Genomic DNA, 16,558 nt, shown 5'->3' on the forward strand with positions numbered 1-16,558 from the left:
TAACGAGCTTCTGTCTGCACTGGTTCTGGTCCAAGGAGAGCCGCAAGCAGTGGAAGAAATTCTTGGAGCTTACCTGGTCGTGGGGTTTAAACATGACATTGAGACACCATTTTGTCCCTGTGAGATCAACTGCCAATCACTACAAACAGATAATTCAGTAGGGAAGTGAGATCAAAATTCGTAATCCTAGCACTCTGGGAGGCTGAGGAGGGAGGATTGCTTGAGGCCAGGAGTTCGAGACCAGCCTGAGCAACACATGAGACCCCATCTCTACAAAAACTAGAAAAAATTAGCTGGGGATGGTGGTGCATGCCATGGGCCTATAGTCCCAGCTACTTGGGAGGCTGAGGCAGGATGATCGCTTGAGCCCAGGAGTTTGAGGTTGCCGTGAGCTAGGCTGATGCCACTGCACTCTACCCAGGGTGACAGAGCGAGACCCTGTCTCCAAAAAAAAAAAAAATTGTGTAGAGAAATCAATACCTCCTCATAGACAAACATCAGCCAGTTAGAAGACGTGATGGAAGAGAAGGTCTGATTTAAAATATCAACAAAGCCAATAAAATATCTGGGAACAAACATCACAAGCAACATGCAAAACCCCCATGAGGGAAACTTTGAAACATTCCCAACGGACATGAAACGGGAAAGACATGCTGTGTTCTTGGATAGGGACACTAGCATTATAAAAACGTCAGTTCTTCTTACAGTAGTTTATAAATTTAACATGATCCAAATAAAAACACCAAGAGGCCTTTTTTTCTGGAAGGACACAAGCCAATTCTAAAGTTTACATTGAAAACATAAACAAGCAAGAAGAGCCAGGAAATTCTGAGAAGAGCAACGGAAGAGGAATGGCCGAGCTGATAGCAGAACCTGCTCTGGGCTCAGGGATGCGCACAGCGTGTGGCTCGGGCCGCGGACAGACCGGCAGAGCGAGGCAGCGGGAAGCCCAGAAACGGGCCCCAGCACAGGGACACTGGGGGTTTAGAACTCGTCCCCTCAAATCACAGGCTGACAGTGGATCTTCTTGTAAATCCTATCCGGACAACCACGTAGCCCTCTGGAAAAAGGACAGCTGGGTCCAAAGCTCACACTGATCCCCAGGGTGACCTTCAAATGGGTCAAAGATTGAAAACTAAAAAAAAAGAAAAGAAATTATGGAAGAATTCTTTGCCCTTGGTAAGAACGAGAGGTCAGCTAACCTCAGGCCACCTTCCCAGGTGTGGGAGCCGGCACTGCCCAACACACCTCCTGCTGGTGCCTGAAGACACGTTCTCCTGCGTAATTCTATCAACCATACTCAAGTTTCTTTGATCAAACTCAATTTCTTGAACTGAGGCTTAAAAAGGTAACTTGTTCAAGGTTCCTTAGCCAGTTGCTCCAAAAGCACAGGAGGCCACCCGTCCGAGGCCACCCTGGAGTCTGGGCTGCTGACCCCTGCTCCACTGCTCCCCGCTGCGGGTCATCACCCGCCACCAGCAGCACGGTCACTGAGGCTGGCAACGGGCCTGGGGGGCTGGAGGGTGGGAGGACGCAGGGGGCAGCTCCTCAGCTGGGCAAACGCACGACAGACAGGTACAGTGGAGGCCGGGCGGGCGGTTGGGGGTTGGAGAGCGCAGGGGGCTCACCGCACTGCTCAGGAGAGGGCTCTTGGCGGATGTGGGGTCTGCAGAGTCCCTTCGTGTCAGGTTGAGGATAAGGAGGGGCTGAGTGTCAGGCAGAGAGGACACTGGCTGGGCGCAGGGGTGGCAAGAGAGACCTTTGCTTGGGACCCAAGAGGAAGATAGATGCTGACCAAAGCCAAGGACTCTGAGGGACTTGGTGGCCAAAGTCTTGGAGAATTGGACCCAGTGCAGCCTGTAAACGGGCCGGAATGTAATTGGAGTCAGTGCCTGTCATGGGCTGCACCTAACAGTTGCAGAACACGAGCATATGCAATCCCGTCGTATCCTCAGACCAACCTGGCCACATTATTGTTGGTTTGATTTTTAAACAGATGAAGGAAAGGGGTCAGAGGTTAAGGGCCCTGGTCACAGGGTCAGGAATACAGCCCCTGGCCCCAGGAATGTGGACTTTGCCCGCTCTGGGTCTGCTGGGGAAGGAGACAGAGTGGAGGGTGGAGACGCAGGGGGAGGCTGCTGTGACAATCCCTGGGAGTCCCTGGGGAGCACAGGCCTGGGCCAGGTGGGCACCAGGGAGCATCCTTGCAGCAGAGTCCCGTGATGTGAGGTCCCATTCACCTGCTGCCCCTTGGCCTCTTCTCCAGCTTCTTTGTGGCCTCCTCCTGTCCCCAAACCTGGTCCTCAGGGGCTGGGCTTCCTCATGGGCGTGGAGCATGTGAGGCCTCACCCAGGGCCGGCTGTGGCTTCGGCAGCCCCTGAACCTGATTCCTGCTGCTTCCCAGATGTTTGTCCTCAGGTGCCTCCAGCTCAACCCATGGGCCTTTCCTCCCCACCGGAACCCTGCCCCTCCTCCTCCTGGGTTCCCACCCCAACGGCAGCCCCCGCAGACCCCCGCTGCTCAGCCAGGACCCCTCCTATCCCTTTCCCTCTCAGGCCCTGCGAACTCGCCCTCCTAACCATGGCTCAACTCCACCCGCTTCTCTTTGCTCCCTCTGCCACCCCCATCAGGACACCTGACCGGAGAGTCCCTTACGTCGCCTCCTTCCCGACTGTTCCAGCCATGTGGGGGCCTGTCTACTCCTCTGCCTGAAACGCTTGCAGCTCCCCGTGAGTAAGGCAGGGTTAGCAAAACCAGACCAGACCAACCCCCTTTCACGATACGTCCACATAAAACCTTGTACTCTTCAGATAACTCTTTTGCCTTCTACGAAAGATTTCTGTGGAGAGGAGCAATTCTGAGTCTTTTAAAATATGTTTTTAGGGACAGGATCTCGCTATGTTGCCCAGGCTGAATTTGAGCTCTTGGCCTCAAGCGATCCTCCCGCCTCAGCCTCCCACGTAGCTGTGATTACAGGTGCACGCCACCACGCCTGGCTCAATTCTGAGTCTTAACTCAAATGTTTTGGGGCCCTGAATCTGCATAACTATTAATAGTTAAAAAAAGAAAAATTTTAAAACAAGCAAAGAAACCCTCATACATGAATGCCTAGAGCAGTGTTATTCGTAGTAACCGGTGCGGGAACAACCGAGGTGCCCATCAGCTGATGAAGGACAAACCAAATGTGCTCGACCCTTAACGACGGAACGTTATTCATCACAAAAAGGAGTAAGTGCTGACCCGTGTGCTACCACACGGATGACACTTGAAAACATTACGCTAAAGGGAAGACACATAAGGCCACATGTTGCATGATTTCTTTTAAATGAAATGTCCAGAATGAGCAAATCCACAGACAAGAAGTAGACTGGCGGCTGCCCGGAGCTGGGAGGAGTTGGGGGACAATGGGGAGTGGCTGCCAGTGGGTATGTGGTTTCTCCTGGGGTGATGACAGTGTTCTAAAATTGACTGCAGTGATGATTTCATAACTGCAAATAATACTAAAAACCACTGAATGATACATCTTTTTTTTTTTTTTTTGAGACAGGTCTCACTCTGTTGCCCAGGCTGGAGTGCAGTGGCGTCATCATAGCTCCCTGCAACCTCCAACTCCTGGGTTCAAGTGATCCTCCTGCCTCAGCCTCCCGAGTAGCTGGGACTACAGGATCATGGCACTGTGCCCAGCTAAGTTTTTCACTTTTTGTAGAGACAGGGTCTCCCTATGTTGCTCAGGCTTGAAGAGTACACTTTAAACAGGTATGATGTATTATGATATGTTAATAGTATCTCAATAAAGCTGTTCTTAAAGACAAACAAACCCTTCAGGGTGCCCATTTCTAGCTCCTTCCTGTGGCTTCCAGGGCCCTGCCTGGTCCGGCCTCCACCTCCCGTGCCAGCTTCTCCTTGGGTCCCTGAGTCCCCCCTTCCTCTTGACACTCAGCCTTTCTGGAACTTGGAATGTTGTCTCACGTCCTCGCTGGAAGACACTCCTTCCTGTCACTGAGCAACCGTCCTGTTCAGCTTTCAGCTCTCTTTTGAAGCACAGCTGTCTGGTCTTCCTCAGCCACTGGACAGGTACAGCCACTGCTGGATGTCCCTGGACTCTGCACGCGCCTTCTCACACCACTCGTCCCATCCCCAGGCCTGTTGCAAGGCTGGAGAACGCCCGCACCCTGGGCCTTGTTCCTAGCATAGCGTCTGGGATGTACTGCTCTTTTTTTTTTCTTTTTTTTTGGAGGCAGGGTCTCATGCTGTCACCCAGTTAGAGTGCCCTGGCATCATCGTAGCTCACAGCAACCTCCGAGTCCTGGGCTCAAGTGATCCTCCTGCCTCAGCCTCTCCAGTAGCTGGGACCACAGGTGCGCACCACCACACCCGGCTAATTTTTCTATTTTTTGTAGAGATGAGGTCTCGCTCTTGCTCAGGCTGGTCTGAAACTTCTGGCCTCCAGCAATCTTTCCACCTAAGCCTCCCAGAGTGTTGGGATTACAGGCATGAGCCACCACGCCCTGCCTGGAACGTATTACTTGTAAATTGCATAATAAATACTACGGAGCAGCCCGTGCATTTCAGGTGCTGTTCTAGGGACGCAACAGTGACCAAGGTCCTGCCCCAAGGGGCTTGCTCTCTAGTGGGGGGAAGAGGAGAAAGCACATGCACAGTAGGAAGCCTGTGAGGTAGCGATAGAGACTATGGAGAAAAAAAGCAGGGAAGGAATAGAAAGTGCCGAGACTTCAGAAATGTTATTCCTGGCCGAGCACAGTGGCTCAAGCCTGTAATCTTAGCACTCTGGGAGGCCGAGGCGGGAGGATCATTCAGACCAGCTCTGGGAAAAAGGGAAACCCCATCTCTACCAAAAATAAAAAAAATGAGCCAGGCATGGTGGTGGCACCTTTAGTCTCAGCTACTAGGGAGGCTGAGGCAGGAGGATCTCTTAAGCCCAGGCGTTGGAGGTTGCAGTGAGCTATGATGATGCCACTGCACTCTACCCAGGGTGAAGGAGCAAGACTCTGTCTCAAAAAAAGGAAAAAAGGAATGTTATGCCTCATTACATTTAGAGAGGACTTCTCTGAGTGAGAGTTACATTTGAGCAGAGGCCTGAACACGAGGTGAGAGGGTGCAGCGACGACAATCTCAACACAGACAGGTCCAGTGGTTGGACAAGGACAGCTGAAGTCATCAGAATGTTAAGAGAGAAATGAGCAGAACTGGCCTCCCCAGCAGCTCGGCCCCAGCCCCCCGCCAAGGCTGCTGGGAGCGGGCAAGGGTGCTGGTCTCATGAGACCTGTGGTTTGGCTGTCACTGCTGCTTCCTTATATTTTAGAGGATAATGAGCATTTCCACTTCCTCCCTTAAAACCTAACTTTTTCAGTGGGCCTCTCAAGTTTCTCCCTAACTCCTACCCCCGGGTGGCTCTGGGACAGGCAAGGTGGGGGAGCTGCTGGAAGAAAGAACCCCCAATGTCAGTGTTGCAACACAGCAGATGTTTTTTCTCACCGTCATCAAGCCTAGCCCAAGGTCTGAGTCCTCCGCTGGCTCTCCTGCACCCAGCCACAGCAGAAGGGACAAAGGGGCGGGGACGTGGCTAACCCAGTTTGTCACTCACATGCCAGGACTGTGGCACATGGCCACTGGGGACTGCAAGGAGGCCAGGCACATGGTCCAGAACCAGCCAGACAACCAGGCTGGGCCACAGAGCCTGACCTCCATCAGCTAACACGACCTTGGCCTCCCCCAGGCGATCCTGGCTCTGGTCTGTGCACTACTGCAAATCAGGTGTTCCTGACACTCACTTTTCACCATGTGGCTCATCCGCAAGCCCTCTGGAAGCCTTCGCTGTCCACGGGCAGAGTGGGCATTGTTCAGCCTTCGCTCCAAGCCCCACAAACCCACGTGGACTCGGCCCTCACTGCACAAGTGAGCCGCCTCCAGGCACCCCCACACTCCCTCCCACCCCCACTTCCTCCCTGGACGTCTACTGTCCTCTTAACAATTGTCCAAACCAATTTCACCCAATACCTAGGTCAGGTCCCCTCTGCCCCAGCCCCCTACCCTTGAGACTCCCGCCCCCTAGGAAAGTCTCTTACCCCACGGCTTGCATAACAATACAAGAATCAAGGCTGAAGAATGCATCTGTATCAAGTACCACAGAAGCCTGAAGTGGGGTAATTTCCAGTTTCAGAGTGACTCAGAGCAGTCATGCCTCAGTGTAGGAGTGGAAAGGGGCGGCTGGTGGCTTGGGAAGAAGACACATAGGCCTTCCTCAGCCTCTAACTAGACGGAGTTCGAGAAGCACCTCCAATTCCAGGGCCCGGAGAGTAGAGCACCACATGCCCCAGGAACGAAGCTCACCGTGCAAATCCCACCAGCAGGCATCAACACGCCTGAAAGAGGGTAAATAATAATGGGACCATATGGCAGCCTCCCTGCAGTTGTCCTTGCCCTCTGCTTCCTCAGCACAGCAGGGGCCAGCCCTCCACCCTCCACCCCTAGACTCCGGCCATACCCTGGCCTGCGGCACAAGGCAAGCGCTATTTTGGAGGTACCACTGTTGAAGCACCAACTCACTCCGAAGATAGCGAAAATTGTTACTGAAAACATCAGAACGAGGCCAAGTGGTTTGAGGAGAGAGAGATTTATTATTTGCCAGCAAATGAGGAGGATGGAGACTCTTGTCTAAAATGCCCTCATCCTAATCATAAGCAGAAACACAGAGCTTTGAAAGGATGGTTTTCAGCTCTAGGCTCTTGTTGTTCAACTACAGTCAAAGATTCTGATCGTCCCATCTCCACTGTCCCATCTCTGCCCATAATCCTGTGACCTCTGCCCAGTTCTGTCCTGATGTGCTTCCCTAAACCTTTATTCAGGAATATCAAAAAATAAGACTGTTCTTGGAGACCTAAGACCAGTGATGCTCAAGGGAGGGCCACAATCAAGACTTGAAAGACTGTCTCAGTAATTTCTTTTTTGGACGGGATATACTATGGCTTTTAACGTTACTGTTAGTTTTAAAAGTAGTGTTTGGAATGCTTTTAGTAGTAGGTGGCTGAATCAATACCATTATCATGTAATATTCATATCTCATGCCGCTGGCACACAGCATTGTATTCTTAACAGTGACAGACGGCCTGCGGTCCAACATCACGAGATTCTGACGCTAGCTCATCGGCCTCGGACTGCTGGCTGCAGCGAGGAGCCTGGACCCCGTGGGACTGAGTTTAAGAGGCTCCCAAATGAACACACAGAAGTCCATGAGCATCTTTCTCTTTATTCTTGAATGTAAAAGGGCTCAGGTCTGGGGAATGTGTATTCCATGTACATACAGTGTCTCGCCTTAAAAGTATTTCCAAGGTGCATAAATACAATTCCATTTTCATTTTCCTGGTTATCCGGGAACTTCTGTGAAGCAAATGTCTCGAGCTGAAGAACACCTACTCCGTAAGTTGGTCGAATGGAACAGGTGTCAAGAAAGGCAGACCACTCGTGCAATGGCCTTTTTCTCTTTACAAAATGCCACCTAAGCAGCCTGGCACGGCGGTTTATCACCGTCTCCTCCACGTCCGAAGACAAGCCTGTCACAGGACCCCAGGGCACTAAATGTAGAGAAGAGTGTCAGTGACATGGGGGGGGTGGGAGGGACCCTGAAAAACGAGGCCATCTGCCCACCCTTACCTTTTCCCTGGCTGCACACCTGGCCAGAGGAATTCTGGAAGATGCTGGGAAGCTTCCCGAAGGTGCTTCCACCCAGATCCCTTCCCAGGAGTTACAGACCCATGAGACCTAATTATCAAGAAAGCTGTGACCAAACTGATGACCACACAAAAGCAGTTATTTTCCGACACACTCTGGTGTTCTTCTGAAGCAAATGGCAGGCAGAGGGGTGGGGAATTGAGCAAAAAGCCTCAAATGAGGCTAAATGACAGTCATTGCCCTTTCACTTAAATGGCCCGTGTTGGAAACTTCTGCTTGGCTTTGGGTTGCCAGTGTAAGTGGGCCCCAGCAGGGCGGTGCCGGGTAGTTCCTCCTCACACTTGGTTGCTGCAGGGAAGGGGAGACTTGAAAACTTCCCCACCCAAGCAGTGCAGCCGCAGCGAGGTGGCATGCTGAGGTCTATTTAAGAACTAGACCAAAAATACAAGTGGAAATTCCTTGGGTTTAACTTCTTTTGTTCAATTGCTCCCCAAACAAATCTTTTTTTGGTCTCTGTAGCCAGTGCTGTGTGTGATTGAACGGGCCCACTCTCACCCTAAGAGCAGCCTACAAGCAACAGCATGTTTCGGCTCTGAGCACATCCAACCTGCTTCGTCACAGATCCTTCTGTCTTGCCCCCTTAACACGGGCAGGGGGAGAACCGAACAAGCCAAGCTCTTGGTTTAGACCAGAGTTTCCAAAGTGCGGTCTGTGGTTTCTCTACATCACAAACACTAGTCATCTTGTTTCTGCCCTCAACCAAAATGCCCTAGGAGCTGAGGGTGGGGTCTGCGATTCTGTATTGTTAATAAGCTCCTCAAGAGGCCCCCAAGGGACCCACGCATTTGCCCAGGGTGATGTAAGCCGAAGGTGTCGGAAATAAGGACCCATGAGCCCCTACTCCTGGCCCTAACACTCCCGGACAACACTTGGAGTAGTTTTAAGTGAGGCAAGGGGGAAAAAAGATACCAAGTGAAGAATTCATTGTACGTTTATTATTCACAGTTAATCACTACCTACCAAATGCTATCCGCAGAGTTAAAGGATTAAGTACATAGGTCTTTTTAAACACTGATTTTTTTTTAAATATATACACACAAAACTTAGTTCAGCAAGGCTTCATGATATACACCAATTCCAAAATAAAACAATCAAATGGTCCAGGTGTAGAACGCCAGATTCCTTTATCATCAGCGAGGAGAGGAGAAGCAGAATGAGGGGGTGGGGGAAGGACTCGCTGTCTAGAAGAGATGCCACCTCCTGGCGCTGCCCAGCGCTCCACGCTGAGTTCATGTCCATAACCAGAGGCCAAGGGGAACTCCCACCGACAGCCTGGGAACCCAAAGGCCCAAGGCTGTCACTGACTCCCAGGGAGAGAAACGGAAGCGGCCTGGTTTTTGTTGTGGGAAGGGGAGTGGGTGGAGAGGTTTACAGGCACAGCACTATGAGGGACCAAAAGTGGATAGAAGACAGACAGAGAGAGCTTTGCACCAGCCTTCGCCTTCCTAGCTGTCTTTCCTTCCCCAGTCTCCCCGCTTCCTGGGACATTTCGCTTGTAGGCGGTTGGGGGAGCAGCCCACTGTGCAGAGACAAGAGCGACAATCCTGCTACTCTGCTTCTTGACACTGCCCTCGGGCTCACCCGGACAGGTTAGGGGACACACGGGTGACAGCCACAACCTAACTTTAAGAGCAAGAAGAATGAAGAGAGAACACTCTTTCTACCCCAGTGTAAGATGCGGTATGACCTGCTACAACTAAAGCAGGACGGTGTAAGCGGCGTTTCCTCCTCCAGCTTCCCGGGTTTGAAACTCACTGGCTCTGGGGTAAGGAGGGGCAGCCACTCCTGAGAGCGTGAGGGCAGGGATCCCGACCTTGGAGGCAGTCGGATGTGGCAGGGCTTCACCCCTCCTTCCCTGGCAGCCAGGCACAGAGCGCCCTGGGCAGGGGCCCCCTCACACCCCGAGGGCTCACGAATGTTAAAGCTGAACCCTAAAGACACCTGGCTTAGCGAGGGCGGGGGGGGGGGGGGGGGAGGCCCTCCCCCCACTTCCACTTGTCTCCTCTTCTCTACCCTGTTCCCCCTCCCGTAGGGAAAAATATTTACACAGAGTAGGAGACAAATTGGCTGAAAAGCTCTGGACTGTCTTTAACTTATTTTAAAACAAAACAAATAAAAAAACACCACTCAGAAGCAACCCTTGAAATAAGGAAAAAGGCACTATGAAAACAACATGCTCAATAATACCATTTGGAAGGGAGAACAAAGTGGGAAAAGAGACGTTAGGTTTTGGGTTTGACTTTCTCAAGAAGCCAAAGGGCAGGCACATGCTGTCCTTTCACCCCCGTTTCTAACTCAGACATATGTTGCGGGCCAGGGCTGACATGACCCCTTCTCTGGTGGCAGCTACGAGGTCCCGGCCTCCCCTGCCCTGCCCTCTCCTTGTGTACACACGAGGAACACAGCGCTGTCCTCCCTCAGGCCACCCCGACCGACACACACATTTGCATAGAGAAATACCAGCCCACTGGGGTTCTTGTCTTTATTACTGGCGTCAGCTAGGACTATACGTGGCCTTACACATCATGCACTGATGGACAGACAAGAAAAAGGATGAAGAAAAGGATAAAGGAGGGAAAAAGGAGCAGCGGTGAAAATTTGTAATAAAAACTCTTCTTAATTTATAGGTACGTTTTGGCATTTTTATATCCAGCGCCCCCTCCCACCCCCCAAAGTTCCGCCCAAAGTGAGAGGGTCACCAGGGTGACCCAGCCGGGTATTCTGAGGCTGCTGTTAGAGGCAGCTCGTGGGTTTAATTCTTCTGTATGTTTTAAATTTTTCATTTTCTTTAAATAATCTCTTCGTGATTCTTAGACGTTCCGGTTCACTGGGGTGACGTAATTGCGGGGAAACATGCCGGTCTGCCCGTGGCAAGCCCCCTTCCACCAGTTGGGGTCTGAGTTATCCATGACGTGGATAAAGTCTCCCCGACGGAAGCCCAGCTCGCCATCCTCCTGGGGGTCAAAGTCAAAGAGGGCCTGCACGTATGTCGGCTGCTGCAAAAGAGCAGGGAGAAAACACACCTGTCAGCCGCCTCTGAGGTCAGACTGGTCACGAGAGGGAGACAAATGTGGCCAAATTATTCACATTTCCTCAAGTAACCTCCCAGCTCCCAGCCCCCATCCACTCTTACATATTCTAAGTTCACACTAGGCGGGTTGAGCGTAATCTTCCACCAATGCTAAGATACAGGCATGTCTTACTGCAGGTGGCCAACTGTGCCATATTACCAAGTAGAGAGCAAGTGGCACCTGGAGGGGACGGTGCTTCAGAAGTGGCAGTGTGGGTTTTACTTGCAGTCCCAGGGTTTGAAAACATCTGAGTTTCCATCACTCGCAACACCCTTCAGGTTTACAGTGTCAGAAGGCCTAGGTCTCAAATAACAAACGGTGGCACGAATCCCAACTAAAGACCAGGGCGTGAGGAACGGGAATACAGCAGTGAGTGGGACTCCACTCCCTCACAAGTGTATCTTCCTCACAATTTGCTCACAGGGACAGAATATTTGAGATTGTGTTAAAGACCATCTCCCTAGGGAGGCGGGTGGCAACCCAGGGACACACTGCCTCAGAGGCAGCCTCTGGGAAAAGCAGAAACATTGTATTTGAAACTGCAAATCTTTAGCGTGAATAAAAGGTAACACTCTGAATGAAGAGCACCGACGCCCCAGAAGCAATCCGTTGAGGGCACCAGCTTGCTTGAGGAGTGACTCTCAGCTGCTAAAGATGATGCTGATCTCTCTCCTGAGGCTTACCTGTGGCACCTGTTCTATGTCCCGCAGGAATATCTGCTGGTTTCTGGAGACAGATGTGGATCTGTGATAATCTACCAGCTCATTCAAAGAATTGAACTTCACCACCCAGAGGAAATACTTTCCAGCTCCATCTCGGAGCACCTTGAAGTGCTGCACGTCATTTCCAAACCTGGGGAGGGGCAGAGAACACATGTGAAGCAGCCCGAGGGCTCTATCCTGGCTATGTTGGCAGCTCCCTGCTCAATCAGGAGGTGTCCTGAGAGAACCACTGTTCTGGCAACATTCCTCACAGCCCAGGGGCCCACGAACTGCAGAGCAACGTGACTCTCTGGCTGGAGAGAGCTGGGACAATCACCAAGACCCCCCCGGGACCCTCCATATGGCTGAGGAGCAGCAACATGAAGAATCCTTAGACAGGGAACCCCATCTGCAGCCTAATTCTGAAGGTGTCTGTGAGAGAGAATGTCCTAAACTACTTCACATTTCCATGTGCCCTGCACCCTGCCAAATAAAACAGCCTTGCTTAAGACAAGAGTGTGATTTAGTTAACTCTCCCCAAATAATTAAAACCTTATGTGATATTCAAAGATTGGAAAAGGTGGGATAGGAAGCAGGTGAGGAGGGACTGGAAATATTTTGAACAATTCTCTTGTAACTGGGAACAGTTCAAAATCATGTTCTCTCTTCATTTAGTAATTTCAGTTCTGCCATGGGAAAAAGGTCTCAGAACAAAAGGGCATACTGGGACAATAAAAGAGGCCCAGCCACCAAAAAAAAAAAAAAAAACAAAACCCAAAACTTCTCCATCACCAGATAACATGCCCCCTCTCTTACACTGGCTAGCAAAACCTTACTGGTGACTGACTGGTATAGGCCCCCGGGGTTTCTCACAGCGGTGTCTGGCTAGATCACAAGCTCAGTACGGGCTCTGCCTGTCCTGTTCACAGCTAGCTGAGCCTTCAAAGGCACTCAATGAATGAATGAGCCTCTCGTTCAGTCTCAAAGCTTAAAGAAACCAAACGTTCTGAAGAACAATCCAGCAGGTGGCGGCACTGAGCTTCGAGGAAGCCACTGAATAAGAGATACCAAGTTTTTGGAAACAGTATTGATTTTTCATGCAAGAAAAAATGTGGAAGGTGAGAAAACTTCATCAGCAAGGGCATATTCACGTGGCACTTGTGGCCCCACAGAGGCCCACTCTCACTGGTGCCACGCAGACGGTTTCTAGAAGAGCACAGGGCCCCGGACAGTGCGTGTTTACGTTAACTACAGTGTTCAAATCAGACTCAAGACATCCTGAAACTGTGGAAACACTGCAGAAACTGCCGATTCCTCAACTTCCTCTGGAAGGTGTTTGTGTTGTTAAAGGCAGTAATGACACCTGTTTTACTTCTATAACAACAAACACATTAACTCCGTAAAAGATTCTATTTGATAAAACAGGCGAGACAGGAAGCCCTGGCCCAGCACTGCGGCTGCCCCAGTGGTTCTGGTCACCCGTCATTAACTGCTTGTACTCATCCTACACCATCTCACTTATACTCAGGTCACCATAAAATACAAGGAAAACAGATGACGTACGAGTTCATGAGAAGCATAAAGACAATAATTCCACAAACCCACCCCAAGGTGCTCTTCGTTGCACCCTGACTTGCATACGTTCAATCCAGCCCTTCCTCTCTTGTTGGAAGAGGAAACTGTGTAAAGTATACCCACTTTGACTTTTCCATATTGTTGGGAATTAAAAATACTAATCAAATATATTTGTGAAGTATTACAAGTATCACCTTAAATCTTTCATATTTTCCTTTAGAAAAAGAACACAACTATAAATTTAAATCTACACTTCAAAAAAATCTACACTTTAACCACATATTGGTCCTAAAACAAGATATTCAGTTCACTTTTGAAATTGAAAAGTCTCATGCTTTACATCATTTATAAATGGGGAATGGTTTTATAGCCTTCATTCAAAAAACAATCTTGGCCAGGCACAGTGGCTCACACTTGTAATCCCAGCACTTTGGGAGGCCAAGGCAGGAGGATCACTTGAGGTCAGGAATAAGAACAGCCTGGGCAACACAGTGAGACCCCTGTTTCTACAAAAAATTAAAAAATTAGCTTGGTGTGGTGGCACATGCCTGCAGTCCCAACTACTTGGGAGGCTTAGGTGGGAGGATCGCTTGAGACTGGGAGCTGGGGTTGCAGTGAGCTACTATCGTGTCACACTCACCACTGTACTCCAAAATAAAACAGTGATCTGAGTGTTAACCTAATCATTTCTTTGTATATAAATGAGGAAGTGATTTGATTCCTGGGGGAAGGTTTTCTATAACATATTAACCACAAAAAACAAAGTAAAAAACATGGAAATGGTAATTCACAAACCCTTATTTCACAGACGAGGTATGCACTTCTTGGAATCTTTAAAGTTCCAATTTATTATCTCTGTGCTTTCCAAGGTGGTAAAACTCCCTACCTTCCCCATTCCCTGCTTACCAACTCCCTTCCACATTTAAATTCACCACTGGGGAAAGCACAAACCCCAAATCCCTCGTGGTAACCTTTTAAAGGTGATGTAAGGGGCCTAGGATTGGGCTGGTCAATTTAAGCTGCTTGGGAAGGGCAAGCAAAGGCAGCTGCAGGAATCCTACAAGGGCAAGGGTGCTCGGATGAGGGCAGAGGACAAGGAGTGGAGGGGATTAGGGAAACCCGCAGGAACAGCCATCTGGAGGGAGCTGCCGCTCGGCTCCCAAAGACTGTTCCCACATGGGAATCTACACCTAGTGGTGCTAGGACTAATTTTCAAGACGAGCCAGAAATTAGGATTTTAACGTGAAATCAAAATACTGTTTAGGCCAAACCTCTACTGGTTTGTGCGTAGCCGGATACTTGACCACCGGCTTTGTAATTGAGACCAGTTGGAGACAGGATTCCAGGCGACTGGAGCAGGAAATACTTACTTGACAGAGAGGGAGAAGTCCCCGGGAGCACTCTCACTCTCTCGGATAAGAAAGGCCCCGTCATGCCGCTGTTTGCTAAGCATTTCTTCTGCCTTGGCTCTGGGGATTTTGCCAAAAAACCACCTAAGGAAGGAAGGCAAGCCAGTCAACATCTGCTTCCCCACAAAGAAAGGGGATGTCCAGTCTTCGCAATGCAGTAACACAACTCCTTGCAGGGAAGTTGTCCCCAGTATGGATCCCAGGTCCTCCCCAGGGATGGTCCTTCAAATGACTTCACCCTACTCCACCTTCCACAAAGCAACTTGTCAAGGCACTAGCGTGGGCCACTCTTTCTACAGAGGAGGGCACACGTCCACCAGGCTACCTGCTGACTTATCAGAAAAGCACCTGGGAAGCCCAGGGCTATGGGCTGGAGTACAGGACAGACCGACCACACAAGGGGACATAGGCCCCTCTTGCAGCTGTTCGATAAGGTCACAGCTCTGCCACAGCGAGGTAAGGGGAAAGGGGGAGGAAACAGGGAAGGCCCAGAGGTGGAGGCAGGGCTACTTCTGCTAACAGCCCGAAGGGAAAAGGTTTAGGCTGTGAGAGAGCAGCATTCCTCTCAAGTCCTCTGTGGCCACTGCTCAGCGCTTGGAAGCCATCGGAAACATCATAATTTACCATATGCACAACAGCTACTTGCAAAACGAAGATTTTTCATGTGAAGCAAGTTACAGACTCTTCCGCTCCCAATACTAATTCACCTTGGGACCAGAAGAAAAAGTGGCTAAATTAACGGAAAATTATGGGAGCAACTGGCCTGCGGCTCACTAAGAGGAAGGAAGAACACCTCTAAAAGAGCTTGAAGTCACAGACCCCTGGCTCTTTCAAATGAAACCACAACTAATCAGGATGGAGGGACTGTGAAAACTGTCTCTTTTCAAAACTGTCTTTAATGTTTTATTATTTTTAAAAAGCAAAACCATTATCTATAGCTAATAAAGGACCCATCTTTCATGGTAACTAGCATTCATTTAATATGCAAACATCAAAGCTACCAAACAGTCCACTGAAGTTATAAATCTAATTCACATATCTTACATATAAGTAACTGCACTGCAAGATGTCTCTGCAATAATACACCATACTAAAATTCAAACAGAAAGGCGTGAGCTGCTAGGAAGGATACACCCAGAAGTTGCCCTACTAGTAACCTCTGCAGGTTCCCACATTTACCTACTCCGGTCTTTCTCATTTTGCATATACTAATGCCAGCCTGCCGGAGGCTGGTACAGATACCCACCTGCTTCTACAAGTAACCCAAGGGTAGGGCCTGCAGTGCCTAGAAATCAGGCCACACAAGAGAAAGCACATATTAACAGAATGATCTCTGACTATAAAAGGACAGCTAACCGTGTAGTACTGAAATCATTTAAACACTTTCTAATCTCTAGTGCTTTAATGTTTCTAATGTACTAGCAAGCAGCACACATCTGCCTGGGTACAGCAGAGTGAGACTCCACAAGACGGCCTCGGCCCCCACGCTCCCCACACTGCACAGGGTGGGGGAGAAGTTTCTCCTCAGCCACTGTCTTTCCTCCTAGGTCCCCAAGATCTTCCCGCTGTGCAGGCATTTTCCTTTCTTTTCCTTTTATTAAGATATAAAGTAATGAATATAAATTAAAATAGCCTAGATATTCATGAAGTAAAAATAAAAAACAAGACTCTTCCCTCAAACTCCCCAGAGACAGAAACTGTTGGCAGTTATAATACATATGTTTCTAGACCTTTCTTTATGGTGCACAAATACATAGATATGGTTGCAGTGTTTTCTTGCCCAGCTTAAAATTAACTCAATTCTATTTTCAATTAAAAAAATAAATTGTAGTTAAGTAAAAATTACGACATAAAAAAGATAGACTTGGAATGTGTTGCTTTGAAAAAAAGTACTCTAATTGGAATTTTTACAAAATAAACACATCCATGTTACAAGCACCCAGACCAAGAAATAAAAAGTTAGTTTGAAAATCATTTCATTAAACAAAGATTTCTTTTGTATCTGCTCCTATTTCTATTAATATCTTTCTCTCTCTCTTCTCTCTCTCATGTC

The 16,558-nt window shown here is 49.4% G+C and overlaps 1 protein-coding gene across 2 annotated transcripts in view; it reads right to left on the reverse strand.

The window, feature by feature from the left end:
- Window positions 1–10,217: 10,217 nt before the first annotated feature.
- The window catches only part of GRB2 (growth factor receptor bound protein 2), a 66,849-nt gene continuing 60,508 nt past the window's right edge, over window positions 10,218–16,558 (reverse strand). For both annotated transcript variants that reach the window (XM_045569900.1, XM_045569901.1), the window contains exons 4-6: window positions 14,467–14,589; window positions 11,504–11,672; window positions 10,218–10,745 (exon numbers count right to left, since the gene is read on the reverse strand). In XM_045569900.1, coding sequence (XP_045425856.1) covers window positions 10,560–10,745; window positions 11,504–11,672; window positions 14,467–14,589 — 478 coding nt within the window. In that variant the 3' untranslated portion in view covers window positions 10,218–10,559. The remainder of the gene's footprint in view (window positions 10,746–11,503; window positions 11,673–14,466; window positions 14,590–16,558) is intronic.

This window comes from Lemur catta, chromosome 15, assembly GCF_020740605.2.
Source record: "Lemur catta isolate mLemCat1 chromosome 15, mLemCat1.pri, whole genome shotgun sequence".
Classification (NCBI taxonomy): Eukaryota; Metazoa; Chordata; class Mammalia; order Primates; family Lemuridae; genus Lemur; species Lemur catta.